Source organism: Chenopodium album, chromosome 23, assembly GCF_948465745.1.
Source record: "Chenopodium album chromosome 23, dcCheAlbu1.1, whole genome shotgun sequence".
Taxonomy (NCBI): Eukaryota; Viridiplantae; Streptophyta; class Magnoliopsida; order Caryophyllales; family Amaranthaceae; genus Chenopodium; species Chenopodium album.
In genome coordinates, this window is record NC_137856.1 from 26,206,776 (window position 1) to 26,220,649 (window position 13,874).

General features: G+C 34.8%; 1 protein-coding gene across 1 annotated transcript; it reads left to right on the forward strand.

Moving 5' to 3' along the window:
- Nucleotides 1-162: 162 nt before the first annotated feature.
- LOC145607220 (D-ribulose kinase-like) lies at nucleotides 163-4,120 on the forward strand. Its single transcript, XM_081662944.1, has 9 exons — nucleotides 163-193; nucleotides 288-376; nucleotides 485-532; nucleotides 627-759; nucleotides 1,090-1,178; nucleotides 1,388-1,665; nucleotides 2,047-2,247; nucleotides 2,749-2,872; nucleotides 3,910-4,120. Exons 1-6 carry the CDS (start codon nucleotides 163-165, stop codon nucleotides 1,532-1,534), a joined length of 537 nt encoding a protein of 178 aa, XP_081519070.1. The 3' UTR covers nucleotides 1,535-1,665; nucleotides 2,047-2,247; nucleotides 2,749-2,872; nucleotides 3,910-4,120.
- The last annotated feature ends 9,754 nt before the right edge of the window (nucleotides 4,121-13,874 follow it).

Below are 13,874 nucleotides of genomic sequence, written 5' to 3' on the forward strand. Positions count from 1 at the left end.
TGAAGTGTTTTGTTGTTCAAGAATTTTAGGTAATGCTTAAATTAGGTTTTATTTGCACCATTATTGTTAAATTCGGTTTGAAATTTACTAATTTGTGTTCTTTTGTAAGAGTGATGTATGATGTGGTGGAGACTCGATCTCCTTAGATTGACTCGCAATCAAATGTGGATCATGTCACCACGTGGCTTAGCTTGTTATTATTTAGGGACAGAGGAAGTAGTTTTATATTACTTGTTATAGTGGTATATGAATTTGTAGCATTTAGACTTGTGGATGTAGCTCTACAGGGGAGCCATTATGTAGGCCTATTTTGTATAATGAGAGTTGCCCGGATGCTTTACCAGCAGTTAAGTCCATAGCTCCCCCAAATCACACAGTCTGTACTGGCTCCTCTACGCTGTGCAAGCTGATTTCTTGGTGGCATTCTGATAGCTAGAACAAGGATTCTGCTGCATTATTGCATCAAGCAGATTGGTTACTTTAGCTGCTTCATGGAAAATTAGGCATCTCGGACTACAACAATGCTTTGAAGGTACTTTGCTTCCCGGTTGATCATATGTTTCTCATTTCACTGAAACTTTGATTTAATAGGGAGTGTTTTATTGATGGAATCTGTGTGTATGTAGGTTGGATTTGACCCTGAGACGGATGCCTATCCACCTTGGCTACTTTCACAACCTTACTCGAGTATTTTACCTTCTATTGTAGCTCCAGGATCTGCAATAGCAAATGTCAAAGAGGATGTCAGAAAAAGATTAGGTATTGATTTTTATTCTGTTATGAGGATTCTCTATACAATCAAGTTATGTATGCTGTAAGATGCATACATCCTTCTACCTTTGAGTTTGATGTGATCTGAGTTGAGTACGCATTTCATGCTTGATTTTAATAGGGGCTCTGAGTTATATCTAAGTTGTAGCCTTGTTTGTGAATGAGCCAATGGCTGTATTTTCTGCAGGGCAGTAACAAGTCGACAATAGCTCTTATCACCAGTCAATACGAGGATAGAAATTAAAGATAATTTTGTCAAGTTTTGTGTAATATATGACTTATATTGACATGTCATATAATCATTAAAATGCTTGACAGGTTTCTCTGAGGATTGCACTGTTTGTGCTGGAACAACTGATAGCATTGCCGCGTTTCTTGCAGCTCGTGCCACAGAACCAGGAAAGGCGGTGAGACTTGCATTTAACATATAATTGTCATCACCGTTGTTTCCCTTATAATGTCAATGTTAATCTTGTCTTTAGAGAATCATCACTCAGCTGCAGGTTCTTTACTGCAAAGCTTGGGGGGTTAAAATTCCTCTGCCTTGAGTCAATATGTAGTCCTAACTTGCATTTGAGACTAATCCAAATAACTTTTGTTAACTAACTGTTTCTAGGTAACATCTTTGGGTTCAACCCTTGCAATAAAACTACTAAGTAAAAGCAGGGTTGATGATGCGCGATTTGGAGTGTACAGCCATCAGCTTGATGATATGTGGCTTGTTGGAGGAGCTTCGAACAAAGGAGGGGCTGTCTTGAGATAACTCTTTACAGATGAGCAGCTGGAGAAGTTGAGTGAGGAAATAGATCCTGCATTACCTTCCACTCTGGATTGCTACCCTTTACCAGCTGTTGGGGAGAGATTTCCTGTTGCAGATCCCAACATGCAGCCTAGGTAAGAGACTATGCTTAACTGCATACTTTGTGAAAATCAAGTAATTTGGTTGGCAACTCTATTTTAGTCCATCTTCTCTTACATATTTTAATGTGTGCACCTTTATGGTCAGAGATCGAGATGGAACTCAGCTCTATATATACTCATTCAGTGACCTTTATCTATACTGATTAACATTATCTATAAAGATTCAATAGATGTTGGATTGCTAAATTTGGCTTCTATTCGCTTAATAGGATTGTAAGCTACAAGAAAAAGGTGTAGGATTAAGGCATACTGTCATAGAATTTGGGATTTGGGAGGGACTTAATCTATTTGATTGTTGTACTTGTAGGATTTTGGATAGGTTATATGCAAATGGTTTTTAAATCCTTTATGCAGTTGTTCGAATCTGTCAGCTAGCCCTGATACAACAATTGAGTTGTAGTAACTCTAAAGTTGTTGTAGTTCTCACTCGCTCGCCCTGCTTTGTTGAGTTCCAGGGGGAAAAGAGGAGAAGATCGTGAGGAAGACAATCTCAGAGAAGTTCTCAAGCACTCTGCTCAATTACTTTTGGAGCTCTGAACCTCATAATAAGTATCTGTGAGTGACTTCTTGCTTTAATGGATTTTTGCAGGATTTTTTTTTTTTTGGTACTTGTATGAATTTAACTATTTTTTTATAAGTATCCTTATTAAGCTTTAAAGAAAGATTTTATTGACTTACAAATATCTGAACATTTAGGCTTTGGTACTATAAATAGAAAAGCGAGTGAACTAGGTTTTAGTATTCCTTCTCGAGCTTCTATTTCGATCATTCCTGAATTCACAAATAAATGAATGGGAACTTTGAAGCAAGTTGATCCTAGAAGACTAACTTCTTGATTTTGTATGATGTAGGCATCAAGCTTACACTCTTTTTCTGGCAGCTCTTGCTAAATTGTTGCTTCTTCGTGTTTCTTCTGCACATCCTATATGCCTTGTTCTTGAGTATGCTTGGGATGGAGGCATCATTGGCATTCCAGAATAATGATGCTGAATGAATAGTGGGTTAACTCAGGAGAAGTTCTGTGAAAACTTTCCTTGATAATCTTTCTTCTTACAGGTGAAAGCAGCTAGCAAGCTTCTAAAGGGAAGTAAGGAAACTGGCAGGGGACAGTTGATGGTGTTCCTGTTTTCTCAGCTCAGAATTTAGATATTGCAATAGCAACTCCTGAGGGAGTTAAGTGGTAAGCCCTCCTATTGTTTTGTATATTACCTTATAAGAGTTGCAACTGTTATTCCCTTTTAAAGTGGGACCTGATTCATATCTAATTGTCCATAACTCTTAAAAACATGGTATCATTCTGAAATCTATAATATTTTGGAGTTGATACATTGATACGAGATGCAAAGTATTCTACATGGTGATGATTTATTTGTTAATGCTTTGAGTTAGTTGTAATAATAAAAGCATTCTGGAAATATGTCCAGATTTCTGGGAGATCAAACTCAGAAGCAAGTACTGTATGTAAGAGTGATAGTAAGTTTTGACAATTGAAGAAATTTGATAAGACCTTTTGTTGATTTGTTAAAGTGGGTTTTAGGATAGGAGTTTCAGAACTTTTTACCGGGGACCTAGCCATTTTTTTCATTACTTACCTTGGGGTGTGTATCATATTGCAGTTAGCTTTGTAAATGGTGCAGAATAAGTAGAGAATAGCTTTTAAAAAAATATAGATACTTTTATGTCAGAGTTTATTTGTCAAAGTTTAATGCTGGATTGCAGGACTACCATGAAATGGATTGAAACATGATTAAATAATATTACTTTGTAATTTTAGAGTGGGGGACCTGGGATATTGTACTGCTAAGACGAGATCATGGGATGTAATGATGTATAGCTTGGAAAGAAGTGTACATTAATGGTGTAGGAATAGCTATTAGAATTTTAACTTTCAATCTAACAATTGTTAGGTTTTAAATATGCTCAAGCTTTGTTATGACATACATTGCCATTTCTTCTAGAAATTGTCTATTTGCCAAACCAATTAGGTAACTAATAAGGATAGAAATAGTTGCCTTAGTGACAATTATTACAACTTATTCTTTTATTGATTGTCGGGCAGCATAATAGAGGTAATACTAAAATACAGCTTATTGGTAGATGGTGTCCTGATTAGCCGATTATTGAGTAATGACTGAAATGTATGGCATGTTTGTTTTATTTTTTTGATTACCGGAATGCAATTTTTGATGAAGTGTATGGTATGCTACATTTTTACAGGTCAGGAAACATTGCTGCAGAGATGTCGAGAGCTGGAAAACATCCAAGATACAAGCAATAGATAGTGCTAATCTAGATCAGATTTGTAAGATGTGTTCTATTTAAGCTCCCTTGCCAGATTATCAAGAATATTGAGTCATTAAAGAACTCATAATTGTAACTCAAAAAATTTTGTTGATTTTAAATTAGTGTCACAGTTTCTAAATTTAAATGTTTTGCTAACTACTTGGGGGGTGTTAAATGTTGAGTAATCTAACCATGGAATACATCTCTATTTTAAATAAATAATGACCATGAGGGTTTTTAAAATTATTGCTTTTTTCTTCAAATTAAATGGATGATTTTTTTTAAAACTTATGAGAAATAATTAGGGGTTTTTAAAGCTTTGGATGATCTAATGTGATGGTGTGCTCTATGTATTTCTCGATTATTAATTCTCTCTCAATTTATGTGTCCAAAAATCATTTTGGTTAAATGTCGAATAAGTTATTCGGTAAAGATTTTGGGAATCATATTCGCCGTCAAGAGTTTACGTTTTAGTCAAAATTGACATAAAATTAACCAAAAAAACTTTAATTTGCATGTGAAAAATTGGCGCATACCATAAATTGTTCTATACATTAAGAGTTAGAGGGAAGGTAAGGGTGATAAATTCATAAATATAAGTTTAAAATTGGCTTTAAGAAAGTAGGAAATTTTTCTAAAAATGAGAAAAATATTAATTAGAGAAATCATAAAACTGAATAGAAGTAGGAATCCTAATTAGAGAAATCATAAACCTGAAAGGAAGCAGATACAGAGTAAGCAAGAAGCTAGAAGAAGATTTCAACAATTAGATCTCAACAAACTCCTTTCATAAAAAAAATGTTGTGATTAACCCTACATGGATTCGTGACAATTATGAGGAACTCAATTAATCAAAAACACCTTTTATAATGAAAATTTCAACGTTATACTAGATTAAAATATAAGTAAGTGTTTTTAATTATGTTTATACAACCATAGTAATAGATACCTTTAGAAAAAGAGATGGGGGAATTGAAGCATAGGAGAGAGGGAGAGAGAGAGCAAAGGGGATGAGAAGAAGAACAATGCGTTGAGAGAGGGAGGGAGGGAGGGAGGGAGAGAGAAGTTGAGAGAGAAAGAAGGGGAATGTGTGAAAGGAAGATGCTTTGAGAGTTGGAAGGTCAAGAGAGAGGAAAGAGAGAGCATGAGAGAAAAAAGGTCAGGGAGAGAGGAGCCGAGAGAAGAGAAAGAGAGAGAGAACGAAGAGCTAGAAAGAACTTAAGAGATAGAGGATGAGAGTGAGAGAAGGAGGGTCAGGAAAGAGAAATAGACGGGGATTAGAAGAGAGACAAATATATCGATAAAAATAGTAAGAGATAAAGTGAAACTGATAAAAAGAGGGGGGGGCTAAAAGAATGAACGGGATAAAGTGAAGTCGGGTGAGATAGAAGGGCCAGGGGGAGAGTAAGGCTAAGGGGGAGGGAGCAAATACAACCTATTAATTTTCACAACCTTTTAGAGGATGGAACAAGGACAAGAAAGATTAGGAAACAAGAGTGAGAGAAAAAGTTTAGGTCAATAAAAGAAGGAATGAGTGAGAGAGGAGCAAGTCGACCAATACCTTTCAAATCCATAGAAAAATAATAATTAAGACAAGGCAAGGGGAAAAGAAAAGGAAAAAGAGAGAATGACAATATAGGGCAACAAAGAAATGAAAAGGTTGGACTTGTTCCTCTATCACTTGCTTCTTACCACCCTTTTCAAATTATCCTCTTTTTCCACTCATTTCCAATTTACTCTACTGTTCGAAACTATTAAGACACTTTGTAGAAAACGAGTGAGTAGTTATACTCTACTTAATACTTTAGAGATACATATTTAATTAACTACCAAATTCTAGATAACTTTACTTATTAAAATTGTTTTTCCATAGATATTTCTCCATAGCAACTTTATCACTACTCCTTGTTACTACTTGCTATTACAAAACCCGAATATAGCCACGAATATCACAAAAACCAAACACAACTTAACCACGAATTTTATTTATCTTGCCGTCGGGGAGGGGGGCACGGGAGAGAGAGAGAGAGAGACGGTCACTCAATAAGTGCAAATTTGTGCTAAAAGAGGAGAGCGCATCCTAGGAGAGGAGAGGCCTTGCTAGGAGTGAAGAGAACGGCTGGAAGAGAGAGAGGGGAGAGAGAGAGAGAGGGGGGGGGGGTAGGCTAAGAGAGGAGGTATGGAAAAGAGAGAGAGAGAGAGAGTCATTCAATAAGTGCAATTAAGTGCTAAGAGAGGAGAGAGCATCCTAAGAGAGGAGGGACCTTGGTAGGAGTGGAGAGAACGACTGGAAGAGAGAGGGCAGACTAAGAGAGAAGAGCTAGAGCATGCTAGGAGAGGAAAGGTTTTGGGAAAGAGAATAAAAGGAGAGGAAAAAGGGTCGAGAGAAGAGAGAGAGAACAAGGGGTAGGAAGAGAAAGAAAGAAAGAAAGACAAGGGTCGAAAAAGAAACAAGGGTCGGAAGAGAAAGAGAGAGAAATAGATAGAGTGATAGAGAGAGAGAGTGAGTGAGAGAGGGAGAAAGAGAGAGAGAAGCCAAGAAAGATAAAAGGGTCGGGGGGATCGATTATAAACTTTAGTACTAGCTACAGTTTTCAATAGAAAAACAACATTATACACATAGTCACTCGAAATTTTTTTTATCTTAAAGAGTCTCACTAACAACAATACAATTCTTTCATATCTTTTACGTTTAATCCATTTTACATAACCTTAACCTTTAATATTGCATTTTTTTTTATTACTACTCATTATTATCACAATCATTTTAATACAAAGCTATTCGAAATTTTTTTAAGTAATAAGAAATTGTATTGCGTTTTAAAATATATAATGCCGTTCTAGATTACCTCACTTTTAATAATTGTTTATTCATAGATATATGTTCATAGAAAATTTTTCACTACTTATTACTACTTACAAATTCATGTATCCTTGCTATTACAAAACCCGAACACAACCGCGAATATCACAAAAAAAGAACACAACCACGAATTGTACTTATCTTGCCATCGGGGGGGGGGGGGGGGGGGGGGCACGCGCAACGCGCGTGCTCCAACGACTAGTTTACATTCAAATTTTAAGCCCCCTCCCTTTTACCTATTATTTTGGACCATTTGGGTTTTTAAATAAAGTCCTACTTTCTTCTTCTCACCTATGAATAATTCACCAACATTTCCGATCCATTCGAGTCTTTATTTTAATCCACTTGCAGGCTAATGATTTTAGGAAAATTCTAGCTCTTGATCAGTAATACCCAATTTTTTTTTTTTTTTTTCTCAATAGTAAATTGAAAACAAAATTATTATTTTTGGTAAACTTAAATTTTTGGTTACCAAAGAGAATAACATTTTAAATTAAAATAACTAACAGTTTTATAATAATCAAATAATTTTTTTATAAAAGATAATAACCCCCCCCCCCCCACTAGCCCAGCCTGGCCGCTCCCACTCCCTTCAATGCCGGTGTTGGCTAACCTTTCCCTGCCGACTCTTTGACCACCCCTTCCAGCCGACCCTAGCCCGACCCCCCACTAGTGACCACTCACCATTCGTCCACCATTTTTACAGAAATTCGAGGTCGCCATAACCTAATTGTGGCCTAAATTAAAGCTTCAACCGACGGCATTTCGAACTTCAAAATGCAAAAATTAGGGTTTTTCGACATGAAAGGGTTAGATTAGTTCAGTATTAATTTTTGAAATTCACCATTTTGATGTTCGATTCGTGTTAAAGATGATACTTTTCTAGAGAAATTAGCATTTGAAATTAGCGAAGGAGTTTGAATTTAGGTAATTCAAGTTGCAGGGGTTTTTGCTCCGGTTGGGTGGAGGAAGCGGATGGGCTCGATTCACGGAAAGGGGAAGGGTGGAGAGGGGTCATCGATGGGAAGGAGGGGAGGGGAGCGCTACCAAATGGGGGCTGCCGGCAAGTGATAAGGGCTAATTAATGGTAGATGCGGGTTGGGGTGAGGTGGATTTTGGTTGTTAGTGGGGACGGCCGGTGGTTCTGGTGGGTCGGCTAGAGGTTCTAGTTGGTCGGATGATGGTTCTGGTGGGGTGGAAGACATTTCTGATGGTTGGTGAGTGTAATACCCTGTATTTTTGAAACGTATCTCTAATTGATTAATTAATTAGTATTCTCTAAAAAATGGTATTTTAGTAATTTATTTTACTATTTGGATTTTGGAGCCAAAATGATAATTGAATTTTAACGCCAAAATTATTTTAAATCTCAATTATTATTTTCGAATTTTGGATAAGATTTATTATCCATTATTTTATTTTAAAAACCAAATTATTTATATATATTTCGGATATTTTAACTAATCAAAAATTATATTTCAATTATTTAATTAGGAGGTCCGAATTTCCTAAATAATACGCTATATTTTTGGATTTTCTAAGTGTAGAAAATCTGATTTTCTTAGTGAATTTATTTAGTTAATAATTGGTGTTTTCTTAATTAATTATTTTATACAATATATTTTATTTACACAATTAATTTTAATTCCTTAAAACTAGCAAATTAATTTCCTAAATATCTAACGGAGGTCCAAAAATATGAGCTTAGGAAAGCTTAAATTTCTGGCCACTATGATGGATTTTTGGGTGATTTATTTTGGTAAATTGTATTTAATTATCTCCTTAATATCTCTTATTTTCCTTAATTTTATTTTCCATCTCACAAATATTTGATAATTTTATTTCCCTACCTTATTTCATCCTTGATTATTCCCCAAATAATCTCTTTTGGCATATTATTTTTCATGACAACACATTTTCCTTAATTCTATTATTTTTAATCACCTTAATATTAAACTTTCAATAATTCTTTAACTCTCTTATCCAAGTAATTCCTTAATTCTCTTTACCATAATTCTTCCTACATTCTCCTACCATAATTTCATCATTCATGATCCTATTAATATCACTTCCTACCTCTCATATTATTCACACCAAAAACTGACAAATTAGAGAGAAATAGAATAAAATGGCTTGACTCTCATTGATGGCTTCAACCTCAATATATAAAATACAAGTTAACCCTAATTTGATAGGATTAGGAAAATAGGAAATTAAGAAAAAGATATTAACTAGCCTCAAGAGATACTAACAAATATTTCCTAAAATATATCCTAATGTATTCTCAATATCCCCCCCCCCCCAAGTTGGAGCATGAGAATCGAAAATACCCAACTTGGAAATAAGGTGATCAAACTGAGTCTTTCCAAGCGCCTTAGTAAAATATCCGCCAATTGCTCCTTGGCGATTCTCTTCTTCGCTCTTATTTTTCTTTTTCTTAAACCTTTTCATACTTTTCTTCTCCTCTTTTTAGACAAATCATCCCATTTATCTTTGAAGCCAGTTTTCGAGCACCTCTGGTCAGTTTTTGGGGTACTGACGTTACAGAAGATTGTTCCTCTCAAAAAATGCTTGAGGTTAGGCTCAAGAATCACCCTATTCGGATTCATATAGAAGGAGTTATGGCCTCTGTAAGTTCTGCCTATTCTTTCCTAGCCAACGAAAATTCAATTCTCTTTAATCCTATTCCTTTATCTTATTCATGGTTAGTTTTCACAAATACAAATACCTATTTCAAAGCTATAAATTTATATTAAAGTATTATTTTAAAAGAGTTTTATAGTCCATGCACATTAGAGTTGAGTTTATGTTGTGATATCCTTATGGTTATGTTATTTGCAAGGTGTATTCGTGATTAAACTTTGAAAGTGTGAAGTGTTGATTGATATTCGAAATCAAGGTTCTTGAGGGTTTTTTTTTTTTTTTTTTTTTTTTTTTTTTTTTTTGTGTGTGGTTTTGCTAGCAAGAATAATCAAGGTACGTTTAGGTGGCTAATAAATACCTTTGAAAGTGATTGGTTTGAATAACATGTTTTACATGATTTGATTGGTGATTGAATTAAATTGATTTGAATTATGATTTTGAAATAAATTATGTTTGGAGGTATTGATTTTAATATTTGTTCTAATAAAAGTATTTTGAATGATTGATTCTTAAATCATGTTTTGAATGGTTTAAATTACCTATCATGTTTAAATACAGGATTTGATTTTAAAAGGTTTGTTGAATTAAATAAAAGGTTTTTCAAGGAAGAATTATTGATTTTGAAAATTTATCAATATGAGATTTTATTCTCAAGTTACTATTTAAAAGGTTTTGATTTTGAAAGTATGTGGAATTATTAAAAAAAGAGTTTGAATTATATTGGAATTATTGGATATTAAAAGGATTTATACCATTGAATAATTATTATAAATGCTTTATAAGCATGTTGGTAATCATACTATGCGGATTTGGTTTATTGATAAGGCCTTAGACTTTGTATGACCGGGTCTTTCCTCAAAAATAACCTTGTAATATAAAGGAGACTAGCTTGGGGGGTGTGCATACTTGGCTGAGGAATTGGATTAAAAGAAATTGGTTCTTAATAAAAGAGTTGGTTTTGGAATAATGTGTTTGAAATTATTGGAATGGATTAAAAGAAATTGTTTGCTAATAAATTGAGTTTACATTATCTTGCACTTACTGTACAATGCATAATTTGCTAATCCATATTTTCTATTTGTTTTGGTTCACCCTATTTACCGTAATGGTAAGCAGTGTTGACTATTTTCAGGTGGAGTCGTGAATGAGCATATATAGGAGTCTTGCGATTCGCTTCACCTAGTTTAGGGGTGTTGGTCTCATCTTTATCTTGAGTACTCATAACAATGTTACTATTTTTATAAGTATTAATAAAAGAAAGTTGAGTTTCCGCTGCAAGTTTTGTTATTGAGTTAAGTATTTTGAGTAGCTTTGCGTAATCACATGACGGTAATACGCCCAAGGCTAAGTCTACGGTATAATTATACCTATTATACTGGTATATTCGTAGAGGGAGATTTGGGGGTGTTACAGTGGGTGCTGGTAGTGTGGGGATGATCGTGGCAGGGGAGGGGAGGCTAATGTCACGATTTGCGCATCAAGGGTTAACAATTGTCCTTACAGACCAACACAAAATCCTTTCGGAGCATTTTATCCTCACCCATGCGCACCCCGATAAAACTTCCCATGAGGTCACCCATCCCAAGACTACTCCCAACCAAGCACGCTTAAATATGGAGTATCTTAACATATTAGCTCCCTAAAAGAAAGATGTATCTTGTTGATATGAATAGCATATTAACTCTTTTTTAAAGCAATCATGAGGGGTATTACATACATCCCCATGCGAGAACAACAATGCCCTCATTGCTAGGGATGTCAGTGGGGCGGGTCAAGTAGGAAACTCGCCCCATCCCCGCCCCAATGGGACGGGGATAGGTCTCGGTTTGGTGGGTGTTGGGGCGGGGATGAGGATAAAAACCATACCTGCTATGGGTGATGGGGCGGGGGTGGATTTTAAGTTGTACCCGCCCCGCCCGCTTCGTACCCGCCCCATCCTCACCTCATACCCACATCTACATACTTTTAAACTATTTTATAAAATAATTATGTGAAATAAAATATTAATTATAATACTTTGTACTACACTTATATTATAAACAAGAATGTGTGTAATATTAAGAATGTTTTTTTAATATTATAATCCGTATTAATTATGTAGGATTGTGCATTTGAGAGACGGAGATTCAGTGGGTCTTGGGTGGGGATTAGGCAGGTATTTAGTGGGGATGGATATCCAAGTGGGGGTGGGCGGGGATGGTTTTGGAGTTGTACCCGCCGGGGATATCCAAGGGATAGGGTTCCTCTGATACCATTTGTAATACCCTGACCCCAAACAATTTAGGGAGGGGCTTATTGTCACGAAATACGCATCAAGAGCCAACAACTGTCCCCACAGACCAACATAAGAATTTCCGGCGCAGTTCATGACAGTATAAAAATTTCAACTTTACCAAAGATAATAAGATTTTTCACAATTCACCACTGAGAAAATTAAAAAGTATAATGTTATCAAAGAGCATTTCCCATAATTTTATCATGTTTTTGCTATTTTTGTTGTATTTCTCTATTTTTGTTGAGTAGGGTGGAAGAGAGGTAACACTAGGGGAGTAGGGGTGGCAATTCGGGTCAGCGGGTCGGGTTCGGGGTCAGATTTCAGGTCAATTTCGGGTTGTGCTTAGAAACTATCAAAAATAGTTTAAAACTTAATATTATTACGATATATGAAATGTTGGTCAAATCGGGTTAAATTCAGGTTGTTTGGTTCGGGTCGGGTTGGGTTCGAGTTTCTCTCAGTAACGTCGGGTCGAGTTGTCAGGTCGGGTCAGGGATTGCCAGCCCTAGGTAACACTAATGAGATTCGAAAGACTTTTGGCACTCCTTAATTAAGTGCAACTAGGAGGCATTTTTATGATTAGTGTGATTGTGGTTAGCTATGCTCATCAACGCATATACTTTGTCAATTCAAGTATTAAAGTCGGGTTCGGGTCGGATCAAATCAAGTCTTGGATCAAATCAGGTTCAGTAATGTTGGGTCAATAACCTTCACATCAAGTTCAGGTTCGAGTTGGGTCACTTTTGATTTAGGTTATTTTGAGTCGTACATCCTTTCGGGTGTAGGTCACATTCGATTCGAGTCAATGTATGATTTTAAATTTATGATATCATCATTAGTTAATAATTAAAAGTAATTTTAAAGTTTTTATTTAAAAACTATTATTCAAGACAAGTATAAACATGTCACATTAACAGATTAACTTTGTTTTTCTTAAGTATAAATCACAATAAAGTCAAAGTAATTTATGTGAATAATATGTAAATTCAAAACATGTAACATATATAGACCTTATTCTTTTGAGCATCTATTGAAGCATAGCAAAGCATAGCAAATTTCAGCAGAGCATAGCGGAGAAGATTTCAGCAGAACATAACAAATCAACTCTAATATATACTTCCTCGTTTTTTATTAGTTAACATCGTTTGTGTTTCAAAAAAAAAAAACACCATTTGACTTTTACACTATTCACACTACACTTTGACTTGCTTTTGTGATTTATAGACATGATAAAATATAGTCATGTGGGGTCTTGTTTAAATTGTCTCGATGTATATATATTTTATTAATATCCAATTTTTGTAATTTTACAATGTTTGTAATTAGAGATAATAATTATATTTCCGTATAAAACATGTGTTGACAAGTGTGATAATAGAAAGGCGTCAACCAATAAAAAGGGAGGAAGTAAAAGACATGGCCATACTGGGTAACAGAAATTATTACATTAATGTATGGTATTCAACACTGTTTCAAACATTCTGAGACCAATTCAGATTTCATCATATATTAAAGCAGCTTTTATGTGAAAGAGAACTCATAATAAGACTGCAACTAATATTTTCAAGAAAACAAAACAAAAGATATTACTGCATGCCACTGTATTTAATTTATTTACAATAATTTCTTTTTGTTATCTTGTTTTACCCTTCAGTTAATTACCTCTAGTAGCTGAACTGCATCTTCGAATAACTAGTACATATGTACTAATACTATAATTAATTTAAGTATGAGAGAAAATTAATTAAATAAAGCAGTAGCAATTATAGAAGCAGCAAAAGAAAGCTAAGTAAAGAGTGATTTATTAGTGACATAATGATTAATGATGCCTGAATGTTGAAAATTTTTCAGAGCAACTTTCACTCTTTAAGCAATCTAACCCATGCTGTACCTACTTTTTGACTAAGTGACTAAGCTTCCTTTCTTTTAAAAAAAAAAATAAAATAAAATAAAATAAAATTATAATCTAAAAAATCACAAAATTATTTTTCTCTTCCAAAAATCATTAGATTTTATAAATTAATTAATTCTCTCCAAGCTGAAATAGGACTACAGATGGCAAGTAAAATGGGATTAACTAAGCTTGTTTTGCAGATGGACAACAAGGCGTGTATCGAG